Raw genomic sequence first — 25,470 nt, 5'->3', positions numbered from 1 at the left:
AATAAAAAAGTGTCAGCTAGAAGAAAAGAGATATGAAGAAAACAGAACATGGAGATTCCAGAAGCTCCCAGGGAAGGTCTCAGATGACATGCCAAGGCCCTGTGCCTTGTTCACATCCCCTCACCCTGCTGTGCCTTGACATTGATGTCCCTCACCCTGCCCGTAACAACTTTATAATGGCCATGACCTGTGAGGATAGGCTCTGTTCTTTCACCGTAGTACCCCCCAGCACTGAGCAGAGTACCATCCAAGAGGGATCCAATAAGTAATTTGTGTCGTGAGTTAGTGTGTGCTCTCAGCTTCAGGCCGACTAGGGGCATACAAATTACCTGAGGAGGATGGGACATTGAGGGTAAGTGCCCTTTTATGTCATTCATGTGGATACTTTAAGCTTTTCTTACTCTGTTATCCATTCTACTGAGTATTCTTCCTTAATTTTATTTCTCTGTCTTTTAAAACTCCATTATTGATTTGATGGATCACCTTTTCTCTTTCACTTGACAATTAAAATTTCCTGTCAATTGAACACATGCATCTTTGTATTTAATCTGCTGCTAAAACCTTCAAATTGTAAGGGTGCCATGTTACATGTATTATGTTACTAATAATGAGATAGACAGAAGATATTACATTGTATCTTTATAATGCAGTAGAATCTCAAGGGAAATTTGAATGGCCACTTCTATGTTTGTATTCTGTTAGAAAGTTTTCATAGCTAAAATCTCTTAAAATTGTACTTCCTTATAAATAGAAAAAAATTTCAATATCATACAAAAACATACAATATATCTCTTTTTAACTAGTATTTGCAGTCAAATGCTCTACCATTGAGCTATACCCCCTCTTTTTAACTAGTATTTGATTAATTGGGACTCTTAGTGTGATAATTATGTATCAAGTTTGCCGGGCCATGGTTTGAAGATATTTGATCAAATATTATTCTGGATATTTCCAGGTGAAGGTGTGTTTTAGATGAGATTCATATATAAATCCATGGACTTTGAGTAAAGCAGATTATTCTTCATAATGTTGGTGTGCTTTATCCAATCAGTTGAAGAGCCTGAATAGCATAAAGACTGACCTTCTCCAACAAGAAGAAATTCTGCCTCCAGATTGCCTTTGGATTCAAACTGTAGCGTAACTGTTTCCTGGGTCTTGAGCCTGCCACAGACTTGTACTTCTATAATTGTATGAGCCAATTCCTTAAAATAAATGCCTTCTCTCTCCATCTCTCCCTTTCTATCTCTCCCCCTACACATTCTGTTGGTTCTCTTTCTGTGGAGAACACTGACTAATATGCTTAGTTAACCAAACTTTTCTTCTACAGTCTATTTTTGAGAAGTAAATGATAGTGAACAAGCTTTCTTAATGGTAGTGATTAAGGTAAAAACAAAACACAAGTGAACCTTCTCCAACATTGAGATGCTGGTCTTCGTGATTGTGGCCCAGGGCTGTTGCAGCTATGCCTTTCCTGCCAGCCCTGGGGGAGCCTCACAGCCTCTCCTACCTCTAGGCTGCTGCTGCCCTTGGGCCCCAAGCCTTGGCCAAGCCTTTGCACCCTGAAACTCCTTCTGTAGGTCTTAGACACAGCGATTTGAATGGAAATCACTTTGGATGGTTTGTAAAAAACCTCCACACGTAATTGGACAGGAATGTCTTAAAAGTCCTGAGGTCATCTACTTCTAGTTCCATTTTCAGGGACCAGGTGGCAGAGCAGTCTCCCATCAGTGGCCCCTCAGGGTTTATTGTCCTGGGTTCATAGGAAGGTCAGCTTCCCCACTTTCCCCTTCTGAGCTTTCCATGATCTGTGATTTGTTTGGGCAGTGTGTGTTCTATTAATTCTCTCTCTATAAACTATGAACCCTACATCCATAAAAAAGAGAGCAAATACTGAAATGTTGTCTCTGAACTGGTCATCCTAATTCTTCTAATTATTTTTCATTATTATTCCATGTTGTTTTTTTAACCTCCAGTGGTGTTATCCTGCCTTTGCTGTTGTGGATGTTCTCATTTATGTTCCTGAGAGTAAAGTATTACGGGTGCTTAGTGTTGCTTCTTGTCTGCTTCCTGGTGACTGTCAAACAAAGCTTTTCATCCTGGACAAGAGATTTCATGACCAGTATATCAACTTTAAAATGAGAATTTTGGGGGCGCCTGAATGGCTCAGTTGGTTAGGTGTCTGCCCTCAGCTCGGGTCATGATCCCAGTGTCCTGGGATTAAGTCCCACATTGGGCTCCTTGCTCAATGGGGAGCTTGCTTCTTCCTTTGCTGCTCCCCATGATTGTGCTCTCTTTCTCTCTCTCTCTCTGTCAAGGGAGTGAAATCTTAAAAAAAATAAAATGAGAATTTTGTATTCTTATTTGTAACATTTGTAGAATGGTGCAGATCAGGGGTTTTCAAAGTTTCTGTAAAGGGTCAGGTAGCAAATATTTTAAGCCTTGTGGGCCATAATGATGTGGTAATTGGACCCTGCAGTTGTTGTGCCAGAGCAGCCATATATAAAACTAATAAGCAAATGGATGTGGCAGCATGCCAATAAAACTTTGTTAACAGACACTAACATGTGAAGTTCATATAATGTTCATAGTACAAACTATTATAGTTCTTTGATTATTTTTCAGTCATTTAAAATCATAAAATTTTCGCTTCTGGGTCAGACACAAAGCAAGCCTTGAATTAGAATTGGCCCCTGGCTCTGTCAGTGGACCCTCACCCCCCAGAAAATAAATCCTTATAGTTAGAGCTAGCACTGTGTTCTATCCCAGCTTTGTTTCCCTGGCTAGGACCTACTCTGTGAAGCACAGTTTTTACATCTGTGAACCAGACAGGAAAGCCTATCTCCTTGAAGGGTCATTTGTAAAGATTAAAAAGTATAATGTTGTTTCGCTAGGTACTCTTATGTAGTTGTATGTAGTTCACAACAACTTATTTTCATTTTCCATTAACTGCCCCACCCCTCGCTACTTTCTGCAATATGATTTTTGAGAATTAAATATATCCTGTTTTTTATTTAATTCTTTATTTATTAGAGAAAGGGTGTGCTCACGAGTAGAGGGGTGGGGCAGAAGCAGAGGAGAGGGAGAAACAGACTCCCCACTGAGCATGGAGTCTGATGCAGGATGCAATCTCAGGACCCTGGGATTGTGACCTGAGCTAAAGGCAGGCAATTAACTGACTGAGGCACCCAGATGCCCGTATATCTCACTGAAGATTCTACTTTGTTGTCACACTTTCCATGTTATTAGTTTAAAATAAGGGACTTAATAAATCAGACTTATTTAGATTTGTGTTTAGTTTCTGTGGTCAAGATAGCTGATTATTGGGGTGCTTGGGTGGCTCAGTGGGTTAAGCCTCTGAGTTTGGCTCAGGTCATGATCTCAGGGTTCTGGGATCAAGCCCCATATCTGGCTCTCCGCTCAGTGGGGAGCCTGCTTCCCCCACCCACCCCGTCTGCCTCTCTGCCTACTTGTGATCTCTGTCTGTCAAATAAATAAATAAAATCTTTAAAAAATAAAAAGATAGCTGATTATCTGTTGCAGGTGCAGACTAGTTCTCCCCTCACCCTTAATACATTTCCTCATGTCTTACTGGCCCAACGCTATGTCCTGCTCCAGCTTTCAGGACCAGCTTTTTGACTGAAAATACTTCTTCCAGACTGTCTTCCAGCTATCCTCCCTGCTCCTTGATACTTGACTCAGGACACTTGCCAAATCCAGATTTGTACTGATTATGTGCTATTTCTTTTCTAGAGGTTCATTTGGGCTATAGAAGTTGTCTTACTTTTGTATCAAAGTGTTTACCATGGTGCTTTGATGTGCTGGGTGGTAAATACATGTTTGAACTTAATTGAAATTTTATTGTAATTTTAAGGAAAAGCCGTTAAACAGTTTCTGTTTTTAAAATTAATAGGGTATAGTTTATTCCTTTTAGGTATTTGGTTCAGTGAATTTTAACAGATATACAGGTTCACATAACCACCACTGTGATCATGATTCAGAACAGTTTCATCATCCTTAGAAAACTCTTTCCTGTTGCTCCTTGAGTCACACAGTCCCCCAACTCCTGATTTCTGGTAACCACTCATCTGTTGTCCATCATTGTGGTTTTGCCATTTTGAGAACTGTCATATAAATGGAATTATATATATATATATATATATATATATATATATATATGACATTGATTTTTTTACTTTTAATTTTTTCAAGTTTTTTGAAATGTAAATTTAACTAATTAACATATAGTTTATTTTTAGTTTCAGAGGTAGAGTTTAGTGATTGATCAGTCTTATATCATACCCAATGCTTAGTACATTCCGGGCCCTCCTTATTGTCCCTCACCCAGTTACCCCATCCCTCTCCCTTCTCCCCTTCCCTCAGTTTGTTTCCTATAGTGAAGAATCTCTTATGGTTCCCCCCTCTCTGGTTTTGTCTTTTTTTTTTTTTTTTTTCCCTCCCTTCCCCTCTGATGCTGTTTTGTTTCTTAAATTTCACATATGAGTGAAATCATATGATAATTGTCTTTCTCTGATTGACTTATTTGCTTAGCATAGTACCCTCTAGTTCTGTTCATTTCATTGCAAATGGCAAGATTTATTTATTTTTTGATGGCTGAGTGATATTCCATTTCATACACACACACACACACACACACACACACACACGCTAGTTCTTTTTTATCTCTTCATCTATTGGTGGACATCTTGGCTCTTCCCATATTTTGGCTGTTTTGGACATTGCTGCTATGAACATTGGGGTGCAGGTTCCCCTTTGGATCACTGCATTTGTATCTTTGGGTAAATACCTAGTAGTGTAATTGCTGGGTCCTATTAGCTTTGTTTTTAACTTTTTGAGAAACCTCCATACTGTTTTTCAGAGTGGCTATACCAGCCTGCATGCCTACCAACTGTGTAAGAGTTCTGTGGATCCTCAGCAACAACTATCGTTTCCGGACTTAATTTTAGTCATTCTGATTGGTGTGAGGTGGTATTTTGTAGTTTTCATTTGGATTTCCCTGATGTTGAGAATTTTTTCATATGTCTGTTGGCCATTTGTATGTCTTCTTTGGAGAAATGTCTGTTCATGTCTTCTGCCCACTTCTTGATTGGATTATTCATTTTTTGGGTGTTGAGTGTTGAGTGTGAGTTCTTTATAGATCTTGGATACTATATTAGCTCTTTATCAATAAGATGTTTGCAAGTATCTGTTCCCATTCTGTTGATGTGTTTTGGTTTTGTCGACTGTTTCCTTTGAAGTGCAGAAGCTTTTTATCTTGATGAAGTCCCAATAGTTTACTTTTGCCTTTGCTTCCCTTGCCTTTGGAGACATGTCTAGCAAGAAGTTGCTGTGGGTGAGGTTACAGAGGTGGTTGCCTGTGTTCTCCTCTAGGATTTTGATGAATTCCTCTCTCACATTTTCAGTCTTTCATCCATTTTGAGTCTGTTTTTGTGTATGGTAAAAGGAAATGGTCCAGTTTCATTCTTCTGCATGTGGCTGTCCAATTTTCCCAACTCCTTTTGTTGGTGAGACTGTCTTTTTTCCATTGGATATTATTTCTTGCTTGTTGAAGATGAGTTGACCATAGAGTTGAGGGTCCATTTCTGGGTTCTCTATTCTGTCCCACTGATATGTGTGTCTTTTTTTGTGCCAGTACTGTACTATCTTGATGATGACAGCTTGAAGTCTGGAATTGTGATGCCACCAGCTTTGGTTTTCTTTTTCAACTTCTTTTGGCTATTCAGGGTCTTTTCTGGTAACATACAGATTTTTAGGTTTGTTTGTTCCAGCTCTGTGAAAAGTGTTGATGGTGTTTTGATAGGAATTGCATTGAATGTGTAGATTGCTCTAGGTAGCATAGATATTTTAACCATATTTAACCATATTTGTTCTTCCAATCCATGAGCATGGAATGTTTTTCCATTTCTTTGTGTCTTCCTCAGTTTCTTTCATAGGTGTTCTATAATTTTCAGAGTACAGATCTTTTACCTCTTTGGTTAGGTTTATTCCTAGGTATCTAGTGATTTTTGGTGTAATTGTGAATGGGATCGATTCCTTAATTTCTCTTTCTTCAGTTAACATTGTTAGTGTATAGAAATGCAACTGATTTCTGTGCATTGATTTTATATCCTGCTGCTTTGCTGGATTCCTGTATGGGATCCAGCAATTTTGGGATGGAGTCTTTAGTGTTTTTCACACACAGTATCATGTAACCTATGAAGAGTGAGAGTTTGACTTCTTCTGACTGGATATCTTTTATTATTATTATTATTATTATTATTATGTTTTATTGTGTGGTTGAGGTGGCTAGGACTTCCAGGACTATGTTGAACAGGAGTGGTGAGAGTGGATATCCCTGTCATGTTCCTGATCTTAGGGGAAAAAGCTCTTAGTTTTTATACCCCCCTTCACTTCCAATCTGGAGGTGTCTTTGGCTCCAAGTGTATCTCTTATAGACCACATAGTGATGGGTCTTGCTTTTTTATTCAGTCTGATACCTTTGTCTTTTGAATGAGCATTTAACACATTTACACTCAGTGTAACCGTTGAAGGATATAAATTTAGTGCCGTTGTATTACATATAAAATTACTTTCTGTATATTGTCTCTGTTTTTTTTTCTGGTGCATTTTACTTTTGAGCCCTCTCTTCAAATAACAGAGCTCCTTTAATATTTCTTGCAGGGCTGGTTTGGTGTTCACAAATTCCTTTAGTTTCTCTTTGTCCTGGAAGCTCTTTATCTCTCCTTTTATTCTGAATGACAGGCTGGCTGGATAAAGTATTTTGGCCGTGTATTTTTACTATTTACACATCGAATAATTACATCATGGCAGTCCTTTCTGGCCCCTCTGTGGATAGTTATATTACCAATCTTATGTTTCTACCCTTGTAGGTTAAGAGCCTCTTTTCCCAAGCTGCTTTCATGATTTTCTTTGTCTCTGAAATTTGCAAGATTTTATACGTTCCTATTATATGTCCAGTTGTTGACCTATTTGTATTGATTTTGAGGGTGGTTCTCTGTGCCTCCTGGACTTGAATGCCTGTTTTCTTCCCCAGATTAGGGAAGTTCTCAGCTATATTTTGCTTAAATATATCTTCTATTCATCTCTCTCGCTCTCTTTCCTCTTCTTCTGGGACCCAAATTATTCTAATATGGTTTTGCTTTATGGTTCACTTATCTTTTGAATTATCCCCTTGTGCTCCATTGGTTGTTTATCTCTCCTTTTCTCAGCTTTTTATTCTCCATCTTTTGTCTTCTGTATAACTTATTCTCTCTTCTGCCTCATTTATCCTAGCACCTAGAGCTTCCATTTTTTATTGCATTTCATTAACAGCCTTTTTTTATTTCAACCTGATTAGATTTTAGTTCTTTTATTTTTCCAGGAAGGATTCTCTAATCGTACAGCTTTTTTCAAGACCAGCTAGTATCTTTATAATTGTTATTCTGAACCCTGGTTCTGTCATTTCACGTCTATCCATTCTGATTAGGTCCCTGGCAGTCAATATGGCCTCTTTTCTTTTTTTAAGGTGATTTTTTTGTCTTGGTATTCTGTCCAGATAAGAATAGAGGAATGAGAGATCAAAACACTGAAATAGAAATGACTCCAGAGAATTACACACTAATCAAAGCATGAGAGACCAGAAACCAGTAACAACAACAAAAAAGGCAATATATATATATATGTTATACAAAAGAATGTGTGTGTGTGTGTGTGTATATATAAGTGTATATATATGTATACACACATATATATTTATGTGTATATTATTTAAATGTGTATGTATATATTATTATATATGTGCATATTATGTGTATGAAATGCATATACCATGTAAATATATGTATATATTTATATATAAACTTACAATTTTATATAAATTTATATAAACATATTTATATATTTATAAGTAAATATATAAAAATATATGTATTTATATACATAAATTTAAATACAGTGAAAGGATAGAATGTAACTATAAAATAAAAATTAAAAAAGACATAAAAGAAAGAATGTAGTCAGGTGAACAGAACAGAGCAATTATGTTTTGGTCTGTCAGAAGAAACTACATCCTTAAATTGTAAAGGAAAACACACACATATATACAGAAATAAAATGAATGTAAATGTAAAAATGAAAGTTAAGTTAAGAGAGTTGATAAGAAATCCATTGAAAAGGTAAAAGAAAAAAGTTAAAATTGAAACAAAGAATCATGAGGAAAAAAGCTATAAATTCTATATACAGTTTTCCCTTAGCACTGGAGTTTTGTAGTTTTCAGTTCTGTGTGTAATCAGTAAATTTGGTCTTAGCCAGATTTTCTTGCTGATATTCTGGGGGAAGGACTTGTTGCTTTGATTCTCAGTTGTCTTTGCTGGGGCATAATTGCTTCCCTCTTGCCAGGGGGCTGGGCTCTGTATAAGCACCTCTAGATTGCTCTGTGTAACTTTTGTTCCCTGAAGGCTTTTCCCACCACTTTAAAGATGAAAATAAAAATGACAGCACCCCATCTCCAGGAGTTGAAAGCCCCCACTCTTCAATGCACTCTCAAGGAAAAGTAGTCAATCACTTTTGTCTCCATGATTTTCCCTCCACACTCTGGGTTCACTGAGTTTTTGACAGTGTTTTTTTAATCATAGGTATGGGCCTCTGGTTTGAATCTCCAAACTTAGCAGACTCCTTTGGCATGCACCTCACCTCATCACTCCTGTCCGGGGAAGGAGGAAGGTCTTCCCTTGGTTCTGTCAATTGCTGAGCTCCTGCCCAGAGAGCAGTTGCCCAGCTGTGCTGCAGTTCAGGATTTATGCCCACTCCTGGGCTCTCTGACTAGCTGGTTTCCCTACTCTGATGCTTCGGAACTCTGCCACACTCAGGTCCCCCATTCTTTTATGACCCCAGGGATCTTGAGACCACATTCTCCCACCTGTCAGTTTTGCCACCTGAGCACTTTTCAGGCAGGGACGTCTCTCACCCAATACGACTTTTGTTAAGTTCTGGTTTTGCGCTCCACTCCTCTATCAGTTTCTGGTAGTGGGCTTGCAGAGGGTCCTCCCCGTATGGTTTAATCTTGTGATTTATTGCATCAGATTGACTTCTCAGCACCTCCTACCTTGAAAATGTGATCACTTTTCTATTTGTAGAATTAAAACAATTCTTCTTAGATGTCCAGTTCAGTTCACAGGTGTTTAGAATGATAGCTATCTAGCTGAATTCCAGGAATCAGGTGAAGCTAGGGTCCCCTACTCCTCTATCATCTTTACAATTCATCCATATTGTTGTATCAGCAGTTCTTTTTATTACTAATATTCCATATTTTGAATATATGACAGTGTATTTATCCATTTATCTACTAAAGGACATTTTGGTTGTTACCATTTTTTTGTAATTATAATAATGGTGCTATTAACATTTCTGTACACATTTTTCATGGATATAGTCTCCATTTCTCTAGGATAAATTACCTAGTAGTGTGATTGTTGGTCGATATGGTAAGGGCAATTTTCATTTTATACAAAACTGCCATTTTGTTTTTCAAAGTGGCTTTATCATTTTGCCTTCCCTCTAGCACTGTGTGTTAGTGCCTGTTGCTCTGTATCCTTGTCAGTGCTTGGTATTATCGGCACTTTTAATTTTAACTGTTCTTATAATTATGTGTATGAGCTCATCGTGTAGTATGAGCTTATCACCTTAATGGCAAATGACATTGAATACTCTTTCATGTGGTTATTTTTCATCCTTATATCCTTTTTGGTGCAGTTTCTGTTAACATCTTTTTATTAATTGGTGAATTAGGTTGTTTGTTTTCTTTTTGTTTGGTTTTGAGAATATTTTATGGTTTGTATTTTCGTTCTAGGTTCTTTCTCAGATACATCATTTATAAATATTTTCTCTCAAGTCTAGTACCTAATTTTTCATTCTCTTAATATGTATTTTGTAATTTTTTCTTTTATGAATTGTGTTTTTGGTCTCATGTATAAGAATTTTTTTTATTAGTGTTTGGTAACAAAGATTTTTCCTATATTCTCTTCTAACTAAGAGTTTTATAGTTTTTCATTTTGTTATTAGATCTTTGGTTCATTTTGAGTTAACTTTTGTATAAAGTATAAGGTTTGGGTTGAAGCTATTTTTTATTTTTCATATGGATATCCAGTTTTTCTAATACTGTCCTTTTTCCATTGAGTTGCTTTTGTATTTTGTCAAAATTAATTGACTCCTTTTGTATGTGATTATTCCTGGACTTTCCAGTTATTTGTATGTTTCTTTATTAATGGCACACTGATTACTGTGGCTTTATAGTATTAAAATTGGTTTTGTTACTGTGACTTTATAGTATTAAATTGCTTCTTCCAACTTTATTGTTACTTTTTGTAGTTGTTTTATTTATTCTAGTTTTTGCTCTTAAGTGTACATTTTAGAATCAGCTTATCTAGGGTGCCTGGGTGGCTCACTCGGTTAAGCATCTGCTTTCAGCTCAGGTCATGATCCCAGAGTCCCAGTATCGAGCCCTACATCAGACTCCCTGCTCAGCAGGGGAGTCTGCTTCTACCGCTGTCCTTCACCCTGCTTGTGCTCCCTGCCTTGCTCTCAAATAAATAAGATCTTTAAGAAAAATCAGCTTATCTAATACCAGCAAAAAAATTCTTGCTTGGTTTTTGCTTGGTATTGTGCTAGATCTATAGATCAGTTTGGGGAGAGTTAACATCATTGCTGTATTTTGTTTTTTAATTCATGAACATAGTATATCTTCATTTATTTAGGTAGTGTTTTATTTCTTTCATCAGGATTTTGTACTATACAGCATACATTTCCTAAGTGGGCTATGTTTTTGATAGTGTGTACCCAAGAATTTACTTCTTTTGGAGCTATTATAAATGTTAAAATTTTTTTTGGTTTCCAACTGTATGGTGATATTATATGGTGTAATTTCTGCATTGTATCTGTTACATAGAAAACAGTATGTAGCTGGTACTGTTTATTACATTTTTTTGTGTTGATTTTGTCTCCTATGATCTTGCTAAACTCATAAGGCAGTGTTTGTTTGTTTGTAGATCTCTTGGGATTTTCTTGAAGACAATCATGTAGTTTGTGAAGAGGAACAGTTTTTATCTTCTTTTATCTTACTGCTTTAACTAGGACTTCCAGTACAATATCAAATAGGGATAAAGAGAATGGACATCCTTACCTTACTCCTTATCTTAAGGGAAAAGGATTCTTTTTTTTTTTTATTATAAAGTGTGATGAACTATAGAGTTCTGTAGATGTTCTTTATCAGGTTGAAGAAGTTCTCATCTCTTCCTAATTTGTTGAGAACTTTTGTCCTGAATGAATGATACATATTGTCAAAAGCTTTTTATACATCACTAGTATCAAGTGATTCTTATTTCTGTTGGGGATTACATTGATTGATTTACAAACATTGAACCAGCATTGTATTCCTGGGATATACTTCTCTTGGTTATAGTGTATTATTCTTTATATGTATTGTTGGATTCAGTTTACTAGTAGTCTGTTGAGAATTTTGCATGTATGTTCATTAGGGATATTTATTTATAGCTGCATTTTCTGTATGATTGACCTTGAACAATATGGGTTTGAATTGTGCCTGTTCACTTCTGTGCACATAATTTATAGTACTATAAATGTATTTTCTCTTCCTTATGGTTTTCCTGACATTTTCTTTTCAGTAGCTGACTTTATTGTAATGGTACAGTATAGAATACATATACAAAACATTTGTGTTAATTGGTGATTTATGTCATCAGTAAGGCTTATGGTCAACAGTAGGCTATATTTGTAGTTAAGTTTTTGGGGAGTCCAAAGTTATGTGCAGATTTTCAACAGGCAGGGAATTGGCACCCCAACCCCCCTGTTGTTCAAAGGTTAACTGTACTCTTGTTTGTCTACTGGTTTTGTAAAACGAGTTGGGAAATGTTCCTCCTCCCATTTTCTGAGAGAGATTGTGTAGAATTGGTATAAATTTCTTTTGTAAGTATTTAGTTGAATTCTCCATTGAAATCTTCTGGGTCTTGAGGTTTCTATTTCAAAAGGTTTTAAATTCGGAAGTAAATTTCTTTTTTTTTTTTTAAAGATTTTTTATTTATTTATTTGACAGAGTAGATGGAGAGGCAGGCAGAGAGAGAGAGAGGGAAGCAGGCTCCTTGCTGAGCAGAGAGCCCGATGCGGGACTCGATCCCAGGACCCTGAGATCATGACCTGAGCTGAAGGCAGCGGCTTAACCCACTGAGCCACCCAGGCGCCCTCGGAAGTAAATTTCTTGAATAGTTATCATACTATTTAGCTTATGCAGTTCGTCTTGGATGAGTTTCTGTGGTCAATGTCTACTAAATTGTTGAATTTATGTGTTTAGAGTTGATGTATTCTTTTTTTTTTTTTTTTAAAGATTTTATTTATTTACTTGAGAGAGAGACAGTGAGAGAGAGCATGAATGAGGAGAAGGTCAGAGAGAGAAGCAGACTCCCCATGGAGCTGGGAGTCCGATGCGGGACTCGATCCCGGGACTCCAGGATCATGACCTGAGCCGAAGGCAGTCATCCAACCAACTGAGCCACGCAGGCGTCCCTAGAGTTGATGTATTCTTTTTTCCTTTTAGTATCCTCACAGGTTGTAGAAATAGCCTTTGTTCATTCTTGTTTTAATTACTGTGTTTCTCTCCCCCCCACCAGTAGTCTTATGCAAGATTTATCAATTTTATTGATCTTTTCAACAAATCAGCTTAGTTTCATTGATTTATTTTCTGTTTTTCTGTTTTCAGTTTTATTTATTTCTGTTCTTATTCCCCTCTTACTGCTTGCTTTTGGTTTCTTTTGCTTTTCTCTTTCTAGTTTCTTAAGGTAGAAGTTTAGATTGTAGACTTCAGACCTTTTTTTCTTTGTTAACATAAACTTTTAATAATACAAATTCTCCCTATAAGCAGTATTTTAAGTGCTCCCTACATATTTTGATGTATTTTCGTTCAATTAAAAACATTTATTTATTTATTTAATATTTAATTACATTTCTGCTGAGACCTGTGCATTACTTTGAAATGTGTTGTTTAATTTCCAAGTCTTTTGACATTGTCTAGTCGTCTTTCTGTTATTGATTTCTAGTTTAATGGCATATGGAGAGGACATAGGTTTAATGTGGTTGATTTCAACTCATTTAAATTTGTTAAGATTTGTTTTATGACCTAAGATGTGGTGTTGTCTTGGTGAATAGTCAATATGTACTTCACCATTCTAGAGGATACAAATCTTGAAATCAAGGTGTCACTTTTCTTTAGAATGATATTCTTGGGGTGCTTGGGTGACTCATTTGTTATGCGTCTACCTTTGGCTTGGGTCATGATCCCAGAGTCCTGGGATTGAGCCCCACATTGGGCTCCCTGCTTAGCAGGGAGCTTGCTTCTCCCTCTCCTACTCCCTCTGCTTGTGTTCCCTCTCTTGCTGTCTCTTTCTCTGTCAAATAAATAAATAAAATCTTTTAGGAAAAAAAAAAGGAGTGATATTCTACTGTAGTTGGGTGGCTCAATGTGTAAAATGTTGATTGCATCCTTTTGATTGATGATCATGATGTTCAGTTCCTTAATTTTGCTGGTTTTCTTTCTACTTGTTCTGTTACTGAGAGGGTAGTGTTGATATCTCTAATATAATTGTGGATTTGTCCATCTTTCTATTCAGTTCTCAGTTTGTGTTTTGAGGTGTTACTGTTGACTTCATACACATGTTGGTGAATTTACCCCTTTATTACTATGTGTTACTCCTGTTTATCTCTGGTAATTTTCTTTGCTGTGGAATTTGTTTTGTTTCATTAATATAGCCGTTTCAACTTTCTTTCATTAGTGTTTCTTGTTATTTATTTTTTCTACTCATTTACATTTAATTGCTTTGTATCATTGTATATAAATGAGTTTTTTATTTTTCTTTTTAAAAATCTATTTATTTATTTATTTATTTGACAGAGGGAGAGAGAGTGCACAAGTAGGCAGAGCGAGAACATGAGCAGGCAGAGTGGCAGGCAGAGGGAAAGGGAGAAGCAGGCTCCCCACTGAGCAGGGAACCTGATACAGGGCTCAATTCTGGGACCCTGGGATCATGACCTGAGCCGAAGGCAGACGCTTAATTGACTGAGCCACCCAGGCGCCCCTATTAATGAGTTTTTTAAAGATAGCTTGTGATTGGGTCTTTTTTTTTTTTTTTTTTTTTTTTTTTTAAATCAAGCTTGTAGGATGCTGCTTTCATGACCCAAAGTGTAGTGGGGAGCTGAGTGTGTGGAGGGTTATAGGCTCAGGTCTTTGAGAGCCTTTGTTTCCCGGAAAGCTGAGTATATGGTTAGCATTTTCCACTAATGGTAAATAGCATTTGTCTGGGAAGGGCAGTTTTTTTCCTGCAGCTGAATCCTGTAGGCAACATGTCATCACAGGTGGTCCAGAGACTCCAGGGTACATGAGATGAACTTCCTAAAGCCTCTTGGTGAAGATGTCTCTGAGAGTGCTAAGAAGGAGTATTTGTATTAGTTTCCTAGGGCTGTTGTAACAGAGTGCTACAGGCTGGGAAATCTTAAACAACAGAAACGTATTGTCTCACAGTTCTGGGGACTACAGGTCTAAAATCAAGGTGTCAGCAGGATTGCATCCTTTTGAAGGTTATGAGAAAAGGCTGTGTTCCAAGCCTTTGTCCTTCTCGATGGCTGCCTTTTCCCCATGTCTTCACATTGTCTTTCCTCTGTGTATGTCTGTCTGTGTTCAAATTCATTCTTTTTGTAAGGACACCGGTCATATTGGATTAGGGCCTACCCTTATGACGTCTTAATTTGATCATCTGAAAATCCCCTATTTGCAAATAAGGTCACACTCATAGGTACAGGAAGTTAGGACTTGAACATATTACCAAAAAATCTGTATTTAATGCCCAGTTGGATATTTCTGTAAATAGTAGAGGTACTGTTAGTCATAGGAAGTTGAAAGAATGGGACACCTGATGTGTACCAGTGACAGAGGTCCTTTCTTCAGCTTCAGGAACTGCGGGTTAAGTTAATCAGCTTCATAGTTCCTGGCACACCATTTCAACTCCATCTTTTAAAATGTTTTCCTTTCTTTTTGGGTGCCTGGGTGGCTCAGTTGGTTGGGCGACTGACTGCCTTTGGCTCAGGTCATGATCCTGGAGTCCCGGGATTGAGTCCCACATCAGGCTCCCTGCTTGGTGGGGAGTCTGCTTCTCCCTCTGACCCTCCCCGTCTTGTGCTCTGTCTCTCTCTTATTCTCTGTCTTTCAAATACATAAATAAAATCTTTAAAAAAATGTTTTCCTTTCTAATGTGTTTGTGTATCATTATGAAACATTCTAGTGTTAAATGCATGCATTTTTAGATTGCGTTAATGGAATGTATGGTTCCTTAGCCCGAGTTTGTCCCTTTGCTATTCAGTACTGTATTTTTTTTTTTTTTTAATGGAGAGAGAGAGAATACAAGTAGGCAGAGAGGCAGGCAGAGAGAGAGAGTGGGGAAGCAAGCTCCCCACTGAGCAAAGAGCCCAACGTGGGGCTCGATCCCAGGACCCTGAGATCATGATCCGAGCTGTAGGCAGAGGCTTAACCCACTGAGCCACCCAGGCGCCCCTAGTACTGTATTTTAAAGTCACATTCATAGTACATTGGATTGCTGTGGGTTTCTGCCCTCTGCATTCTTCTAATTGTGGGCCTGTATGGGAATTTTGTGAGCATAGCCCCTGGAAGGGATTAGAGGACCTTGTATGTAACTCAGTTGATTGCTGTCCAGTCTAGTTATATGGGGTCCACCCCTTTGGCCAGTTGTGCCTGAAGGTTTATGTCCCTGGCTCCAATTATTTGACATTATTTAATTATCAAACAGATCATTGAAAGCTTACTTCTGGGCATGTGTTGTTCTAGGCACTTGGGTTTTATCAGTGAATAAAACCAGATGAAATGGGAAAAAATTCCTGTTTTGGAGCCAACAATTGTCTATTTGGTGAATGTAAAGTAATATTTCATTGTTTTAATTTAAATTTTTCTAAACAGAATTTGAGTATCTCTTCATAGCATTAGTTATTTGGGATTCCTTCTGTTTGATATCTGGTATTTCTCTTATAAATTGCAGGAGTTCCTTAATATTTGTTACTTGTTGGTTTCAGTTAATTTTAGATACTTCTTACTGTTTGTAATATGATATAATCCCTTTTACAGATTTAGATGTTTATTTCTTTCATTTAGAAAATAATTCATTTAGTAAGGGCATTCTAGGATAGGACACATTTATACTTCAAGGTTAGGTTCTGTCTTTATTTGCTGTACGTAAGGAGTTTCATGACATTTGTTCTTGACTGAAACTTTAAATTGTCAGTGGCTCAAAGTCTGGTGTTCAGCCTTTTTGTGTGTCTGAATGCTCTGAATTATATTTTGTCAATGGCAGTGATTCTGTGTAGCAGTGGTTCTCAGTTGGTGGAGTATGGTAATATATAGAGTTAAAAATGGTTTTTGAATCATGCTACCCTTTCACATCCTCCTCTCTTTTGGATACCGCAATTGGGGATCACTGGATAAAAGCAGTTCATATGAAATTCAGTTAGGTAATATCAAAGACCAAGTTTGTTAGTAGTGAAATGTAATAGGAAATTAATGGAATACTTTAGGAGACCTGCTTCAAAGAAGAATTTGAATGATAAATTGATTTCTTTATTAAAGGGCCACTAAACTATTCATTACTTCATAAATCACACTGTATCTTTGTGGTGATGACTCATATTGTTTTCTTTTAATCATCAAATATTCAACTAATAATGTATATTGTAACTTAACCTTTCCATTTCTAGGAGGGATATTTGCGAAGAGACTGATGAGTGGATGTTACGTTCTGAAAAGGAATTTAATAGATTTTTAAAAATTTTTGATTTTCCAGATGATGGTGTTGATACTCAAAGTGGAACAAAGAAAGAAGATCTGAATGACAAAGAGAAAAAAGATGAAGAAGAAACTCCTGCACCTGCATGTAGGGCCAAATTAATCCTAGAGAGCTGGGTATGGGGCAAGCAACCAGGTATTACAAACTGAGATTCTAATACTTTGAAAAGCTTGATCTGGCACTTCTTTTCTAGATACCATAAATGAATTTTTTTTGTTGTTGTTATGGACTTCTTAAAAATTTAACTGAAAATCTTTTGATATTATGGTAAACTCTACATGACCTACAATTTACCATTTCAATTATTTTTATGTATACAATTCAAGGACATTTAAGATGTTCACCTTGTTTTGTAATCACCATCACCATCCACTTCCAAAACCTTTTCATCTTTCCAAAATGAAACTCTGTACTTACTAAATGGTAACTCCTCTTTCTTCTCTACTCAGCCCCTGGAGACTACAATTTTACTTTCTGTTTTTAGAATTCTCACTAGTCTAGTTACTTGGTGTAAGTGCAGTGATACAGTATTTGTCTTTTTATGTCTGGCTTATTTCATTATTTAGCCTAATGTCTTCAAGTCTTGTCCATGTTGTAGTATGTGTCAGAATTTCCTTCCTTTTAAAAACTGAATAGTAAAAAAACAAGAAACAAAAAACAAAAAAACTGAATAGTATTCCATAATATGTATATATTGCATTTTGTTTATCCATTCATCCATGGATGGGCATTTATGTTGCTTCCACCTCTTAGCTAATTTTTTAAAAAAGATTTTATTTATTTATTTGACAGACAGAGTTCAGAAGTAGACAGAGAGGCAGGCAGAGACAGAGGAAGGGAAGCAGGCTTCCCACTGAGCAGAGAGCCTCTTGTGGGGCTCAATCCCAGGACCCTGGGATTATGACCTGAGCAGAAGGCAGAGGCTTTAACCCACTGAGTCACCCAGGCGCCCCCACCTTTTAGTTATTTTGAATAATGCTGCTATGAGTGTAAGTATACACAAGTTCTGCTTTCAGTTATTTGTGTATATACCCAGGTGTAGAGTTGCTGGATCATGTGGTAGTTCTCTGTTTACGTTTTTAAGGACCTGGTGAATTTATCCACAGTGACTACACCAGATTATATCCCTACTGGCAACTTATGAATGATTCTGTTTCTCTGTGTCCTATTCATCATTTGGCGTTGTCACTTTTTAAAAAATTCTAGCCATTCTGTTAAGTGTGTGGTGATACCTCATTGTGGTTTTAATTTGGGGTATATCCTGTGGCTCTTTACCTCTGTATCTCTTCAGTGTTCATGTCTTTTGCCCATTTTCTAGTTAGATTTTTCTTTTTCTTTATCTTGTGTTTTGGGGGTTCTGCATATATTCCAGATAGTAGTCTTTTGTCTTGGATATGGTTTGCAAATAATTTCTCTCAGTTCATAGCCCATCTTTTCATCCTCTCAGCAGTGTCTTAAGCGCAGCAATTGTAAAGTTTTGATAAACTTCAGTGTGGACTTTGCTTCTTCCTCTTCCTCCTCCTTTTTCTTCTTCCTCCCCTTCCCCTGCTTCTTCCTCCTCCTCTTTGCCTCGCCCTAGAGCCTGAAGATTTTGCCCTGTGCTTTTTCCTAAAAGTTTGTAGTTTTATGTTTTTCATATATGTTCCTGTTCATTTGAGTTAAATTTTGTGTGCAATGTAAGGTTTAGGTCAAGGTTTTTTTTGTATGCTTACAATAACTACTCCAACACCATTTTTTTTTTTTTTTTTGAATCAGGCTAACTTTCTACTATGGAATTACTTCTGCACCTTTGTCAAGAATAAGTTGGGTATACTTGTGTGTTCTATTTCTCATTTCTGTTCTAGTAATCCACATATCTCTCTGCCCACACCACAGTCTTTATTATTATAGCTAAGAGTAAGTCTTGAAATTGGATAGGTTGGTTCTTCCCATTTTCTTCTTTTTACATTATTGTTCTAGCAATTCTAGTTCCTTTGCCTTTCCATATAAATTGTTAAATTAAAAAATATTTAAATAACTTTTTGGTAATTTAATACCTATGTATTCATTTCTAGTATATAGAAATACAGTTTTTTTTTATGTTTGTCTTGTGTCCTGCAACCTTGCTGAATTGACTAGGAAATTTTTTAAAAAAATTTTCTATATAGACAGTTTATTTCTCCCTTTTCAATCCATTTGCCTTCTATTCAATTTTTTTTTTGCCTTACTGCTCTGGCTAGAACTTCTTTACTATGTTCTTTAAGAGTGGGAGAATAACCTTACTTTATTCCTATCTTAGGGGGAAAATAGTCAGTCTTTTCATTGTTAAGTATAACATTAACGTAAGTTTTTGTAGATGCTTTTTATAAAGGTGAGGAAGTTCGTATCTATTCTGGTTTCCTGAGAGGTTTTATCAAGAGTAAGTGTTGAACTTTGTCAAATGCTTTTTGTACATCACTTGATGTACACTTGATGATTTTTTTTTCCATTTAGTTTTATTAATATGAAGGGTCTGGTTTTTGACTGTTAAATCAGCTTTGCAATCATGGAATAAACCTCTTGGTCATGATGTATAATTCTTTTTATATGTTGCTTAATTCTACTTATGAATATTTTGATAAGGATTTTGTGCCTATATTCATGAGAACAATATTCTTTTTTTTTAAATATTTTATTTATTTATTTGACAGAGCGAGATCACAAGTAGGCAGAGAGGCAGGCAGAGAGAGAGGGGGAAGCAGGCTCCCTGCCTAGCAGAGAGCCCGATGCAGGGCTCCATCCCAGTACTCTGAGATCATGACCTGAGCCGAAGGCAGCGGCTTAACCCGCTGAGCCACCCAGGCGCCCCGAGAACAATATTCTGTACTTTTTTTTTGTTGTACTGTCTCTGGTTTTGATATCATGCTAATACTAGTCTCTTAAAATGAATTGTGAAGTAGCTCTTTTTCTTTTTTCCAGAAGCATTTGTTTAGAATCTGTATTAATTCTATTTTAATGTTTGGTAACATTCTCCAGTGAAGCAATACGGACCTTGTGATTTACCTTTTGGGATTCTTAAAATTATGAATTCAGGTTTCTCAATAGTTGTACAGCAATTTAAATGATCTGTTTCATATTTGCTGAATTGAGGTAGTTTGTATTTTTTAAAGAATCAGTCCATTTTGTCTAAGTTGTATAATTTATATGTGTGGAGTTTTTTCCTAGTATCTTCTAATTATATGTAGATCCTGTTTCTTTCTTGATATTGGTAATTTATGTTTATTCTTTTTTTTGTGTTTTGTCAGTCCTGCGTAGAGGTATAACAGTTCTATTGATCTTTTGCAGGAATCAGTTCTTTGTCTCATTGATTTTTCTCTATTTTTCCATTTTCATTCTCATAGTTTCTGCTCTGAATTATTTCCATCTTTCTGCTAACTTTTTGGTTTATTTTGCTAGTTTTTTTTCTTAGATTGCTGAGATGGGAGCTTATATTTATTGATTTGAAAGTTTCCCACTTTTCAAGTGACCCATTTAGTACTATGCATTTCTCTCATGATTGCTTTAGCTTCCCCTGCCACACACATTCTAATGTATTCTATTTGCCTTTTTATTCAGGTCCGTATTTTTTTGATCTTCCTCTTTCTCTGACCCATGGATTATTTAAGAGTGTGTTGTTTAGTTCCCAAGAGTTTGGTAATTTTCTCAGTATTTTCTGTTACTGAGTTCTAGTTTCTTTTCATTGTTTCGGAGAACATACTCTGTATGATTTCACTTATTTTAAATTTGTTGAGGTTTGTTTTGTGCCCAGGATATGATCTGTTTTGATATTTGTGTATTTGTGTATACACAATCTGAATGGTTGTATATTCTGCTGTTGGCTGGAGTGTTCTAAATGTTGATTAGATCCTGTTGGTTATGGTGTTGTGTTTTTTTATAACCTTGCTAATTTTCTGTCTCCTTATTCTCTTGTTCTGTCAGCTGTTGAGAGAAATGTTAGGTCTCCAACTCTAAGACTATATAGTTGTTTTTTTTTGTCACATCTTTTGCTGTTTGGTGCACGTACATTTAGAGTTGTTATGTCTTATTGGTGGATTGACCATTTTCTTATTTTTAATATTGCTTTATATTCCTGGTAATTATCTTTGCTCTGACATCTGCTTTATTTGACATTAATATACCCATTCTTGCTTTCCTTTGATTTTTGCTTGTATGCTTTTTGTTAATTCTATCCATTTACTTTTTTTTTTTTTTTTAAAGTAGGCTCCGCACCCAGCATGGAGCTTAGCACAAGGCTTGAAACTCATGACCCTGAAATCAAGACCTGAGCTGAGATCAAGAGTCCGTGCTTAACCAACTGAGCCACCTAGGCACCCCTTTATGCATTTACTTTTATTTTGCCTATTTGAAGTCACTTTCTTGTAGATAGCATATAGTTGGGTCATATGTTTTTAGTCCACTCTACCAATGTCTGTCTTTTAATTGGAATATTTAGACTGTTTGCATTGAATTTCATGTAATTTTTGATAAATTAGAGTTTAAGACTGCTGTTTTGTTTTCTGTTTGCTCTGTTTTTTTCATTTTTGTGTTGTTTATACTGCCTCCCTCTGGTTTACTTGACTATTTTTAGAATTCCATTTTGATTTATCTGTAGTGTTTTTAAGTTTATTTTTTTGATGTAGCCTTTTTAGTGATTTGTCAAATACATTATATATACATAACTAAGCACATTTTGCTGGTTGTGTCATTTAACCAGTTTGGTTGACACATGGAAATCTTATTCTTAATCTCTATTCCTTTCTGCTCAAGAGATTTCCCTAAATATTTTTGTTGCATATGTTTATAACCACATTTAGCATTTTTTGCTAAAGCTTCAGATATAATTTAGAAAAGTCAAGGGATGAAGAAAAGCCTATTGTATTCACCCCTGTGTTACTTACAGTGTTCTTCCTTCCTGAGCTCCAAGGTTTTCCTTTTATTGTTGCCATTCTGTTTAGAGAACTTCCTTTAGCCATTCTTTTAGTGTGGGTCTACTGATGATGTATTTTCTTAGTTTTCCTTTACTTGAGAATATTTGATTTTCCTTTCATTCCTAAAGGACATTTTTGCTAGATTTAGGATTCTAGGTTGATGATTCTTTTTTCATCACTTCAAAAATATTTTGTTGCTTTCACTAGTCCTCCAGGGTTTCTGATGAAAAATTTGCTCTTACATGAATTGTTATTACTCTACCATATTTTTTTTTTTTATTTTTTATTTTTTATAAACATATATTTTTTATAAACATATATTTTTATCCCCAGGTCTGTGAATCACCAGGTTTACACACTTCACAGCACTCACCAAATCACATACCCTCCCCAATGTCCATAATCCCACCCCCTTCTCCCCAACCCCCTCCCCCCGGCAACCCTCAGTTTGTTTTGTGAGATTAAGAGTCACTTATGGTTTGTCTCCCTCCCAATCCCATCTTGTTTCATTTATTCTTCTACCCATTTAAGCCTCCATGTTGCATCACCACTTACTCTACCATATTTAAAGTGTTTTTCTCTGGCTGCTTTTAAGATATTTTCTTTGTTTTTAGTTTAATTATGCTGTGTCTTTATTTGGATTTCTTTGATTTCATCCTGTTCAGATGTGCTCACCTTCTTGGATTTGTAGATTTACATCTTGTTGAATTTGGGAAGTTTTCAACCCCACCCCTTCTTTAACAACCCAAAATTCAAAGGGAAGAATGTTAGATCTTTTGTTACATTACAAAGATGCCTGTGACTTTCATTTTTCCTTTTTTAAAAATGAGGTATAATAGATATAGGTACAGATATATAGTATCTTAGTTTATTTAGTTCCTCTTTTTTTTAAAAAAAAATTTAAAAAAATATCTTACTGGGGCGCCTGGGTGGCTCAGTGGGTTGGTCCCCTGCCTTTGGCTCGGGTCATGGTCTCGGTGTCCTGGGATCGGGTCCCATGTCGGGCTCTCTGCTCGGCAGGGAGCCTGCTTCTCTCTCTCTCTGCCTGCCTCTCTGTCTACTTGTGATCTCTCTGTCAAATAAATAAATAAATAAATCTTAAAAAACAAAAATCTTATTTATTTATTTGAGAGAGAGCATAAGAGGGGGGTAGGGTCAGAGGGAGAAGCAGATTCCCCACTGAGCAGGGAGCCTGACCTGGGACTTGATCCTGGGATTCCAGGTTCATGACCTGAGCCAAAGGATCAGGTGGCTTAACCAATTGAGCCACCCAGGTGCCCTTCCCTTCTCATTTTTAATTGGATTTTTTTTTTTTTTTGCTATTGAGTTTTAGAATTTTTTTTTTAATGTATTTTGGATGTTAACCTTTTATCCCTTATCAGATACATCATTTGCAAATATTTTCTCCCATTTGGTAGGTTGCCTTTTCATTTTATTGATGGTTTCCTTTGCTCTGCAGAAGCTTTTTAGTTTGTTGAGTCCCACTTGTTTACTCTTGCTTTTGGTATCAGATTGAAAAAAATCATTGCTAAGATTTGTGTCAGGAAGCTTACCATCAATGTTGAATTCTAGGATTTTTATGGTTTCAGGTCTTATGTTTAAGTTTTTAAGCCATTTGAGTCAGTTTTTGTGTGTGATATAAGATAGTGGTCCAGTTTCATTCTTTTGCATGTGTCTGTCCAGTTTTTCCAATAAGATTTACTAAAGAGACTATCCTTTCCCCATTGTATATTCTTGGCTCCTTTGTTGTAAATTAATTGACCATACATGTGTGGGTTTATTTCTGGACTTTCTATTCTGTTCCATTGATTTGTGTGTTTTTATGCCAGTGCCATACTGTTTTGATTACCATAGTATTATAGTTTGAAATTAGGGGGTGTGATACCTCTAGCTTTGTTCTTTTTTCTCAAGATAGCTTTGGCTGTTTGGTCTTTTATGGTTCCATATAAATATTAGGATCATTCTATTTCTGTGAAAAATGCCACTGAAATTTTGATAGGGATTTTGAATCTGTAGATTGCTTTGAGTAGTGTGGACATTTTGACAATATTAATTCTTCCAGTCCATGAGCATGGATTATCTTTCCATGTTACCATCTTTAATTTTTTTCATCGTTGTCTTATACTTTTTACAGGTCTTTGACCTTCATTGTTCAATTTATTCTTAGGTATTTTGTTCTTCTTGTTGTAGTTATAAATGGGATTGTTTTCTGTGATAGTTCATTATTAGTTTATAGAAGTGACTAGGATTTTTGTGTATTGATAATTGTATTCTGCTTTTCTAAAATTAATTTTTTAAAAAGTCAAAGCCAATTAATTAGCATAAAATGTATTATTAGTTTCAGAGGTAGAATTTAGTGATACATCAGTTGCATATAATTTAACACCCAGTGCTCATTACATTAAGTGCCCTCCTTATTGTGTATCCTGCTACTTTACTGAATTTATTAACTCTAACAGTTTTTCTTTCTTTTTTTTTTTGTGGACTTTAGGATTTTCTATGTATCATATCATTTGCAAATAACGACAATTTTATTTTTTTCTTTCCAGTTTGGATATCTTTGTTTTTTTTGCTTGTCTAAATGTTCTGGTTAGGATTTCTAATACTATGTTGAATAAAATTGGTCAGAGTGAGCATCCTTGTCTTGTTCCTAATTTTCGAAGGAAAGCTTCCAGCTTTTCAGTGTTAAGTCAGTGTTAGCTGTGAGCTTGTCATATATGGCCTTTATTATCTTGGAAGTGCATTCTGTCTATACCTGCTTTGTTGAGAACTTTTATCTTAAATGGATGTTGAATTTTGTCAGATGCTTTTTCTGCATCTATTGAAATTATCATATGATTTTTATTTTATTTTATATTATGATTTTAATTTTAATTTTATTTTATATTATGATTTTATTTTTTCTTTTTATTTTATATTATGATTTTATTTTTCATTTTGTATATTATATTGATTGGTTTGTGGGTATTGAACTATCCTTGTGTCCCTGGGACTAAATCCCAATTGATCATGAAGTAGCACCCTTTTAATGTATTGACAAAATCAGTTTGCTAATTTCTGAGGATTTTGGTGTATATGTTAGTTAGGGAAATTGGCCTGTAACTATTTTTTTTTCCTCTTCTGGTGTCATTATCTTGCTTTGAGATCAGTAATTCTGGTCTCATAAAATGAATTAGGAAGTGTTCTCTCCTCCTCAGTTTTTTGGTAGAGTTTGAGAAGGGTTGGTATTAATTCTCCTTTGAATGTTTAGCAGAATTCAACAGTGAAGCCATCTGTTTCTGATTTTTTTTTTTTTAATGGTTTTATTTATTTATTTGACAGAGCGCAAAGGGGGAGTGACAGGCAGAAGGAGAGGGACTGAGTAAGGAATCTGATGTGGTGCTTGATCCTAGGACCCTGGGATCATGACCTGAGCTGAAGAGAGATGCTTAACCTACTGAATCACTCAGGCGGGGAGGTTTTTATTACTGATTAAATCTCCTTTTCATATTTTCTGTTTCTTTCTCATTCAGTTTTGGAAAGTTGTATGTTTCTAGGAATTTGTCCATTTCTTCTGGGTTGTATAGTTTGTTGGTGTATAATTGTTCGTAGTAGTTTCTTACAATTTTTGTATTTCTGTAATATCAGTTGTAATAGCTCTT

At 36.0% G+C, this 25,470-nt stretch overlaps 1 protein-coding gene across 9 annotated transcripts in view; it reads left to right on the top strand.

Moving 5' to 3' along the window:
- The window catches only part of HERC2 (HECT and RLD domain containing E3 ubiquitin protein ligase 2), a 239,890-nt gene that overhangs the window by 22,995 nt on the left and 191,425 nt on the right, over nt 1-25,470 (top strand). For all 9 annotated transcript variants that reach the window (XM_059180258.1, XM_059180255.1, XM_059180256.1 and 6 more), the window contains exon 4: nt 16,902-17,039. In XM_059180258.1, the coding sequence (XP_059036241.1) occupies nt 16,902-17,039 (138 nt within the window). The remainder of the gene's footprint in view (nt 1-16,901; nt 17,040-25,470) is intronic.

The sequence above is a fragment of the Mustela lutreola genome, chromosome 7, assembly GCF_030435805.1.
Source record: "Mustela lutreola isolate mMusLut2 chromosome 7, mMusLut2.pri, whole genome shotgun sequence".
NCBI classification, from domain to species: domain Eukaryota; kingdom Metazoa; phylum Chordata; class Mammalia; order Carnivora; family Mustelidae; genus Mustela; species Mustela lutreola.
The sequence above is the reverse complement of the archived record's forward strand: the minus strand, read 5'-3'. Positions and strand labels throughout refer to the sequence as shown.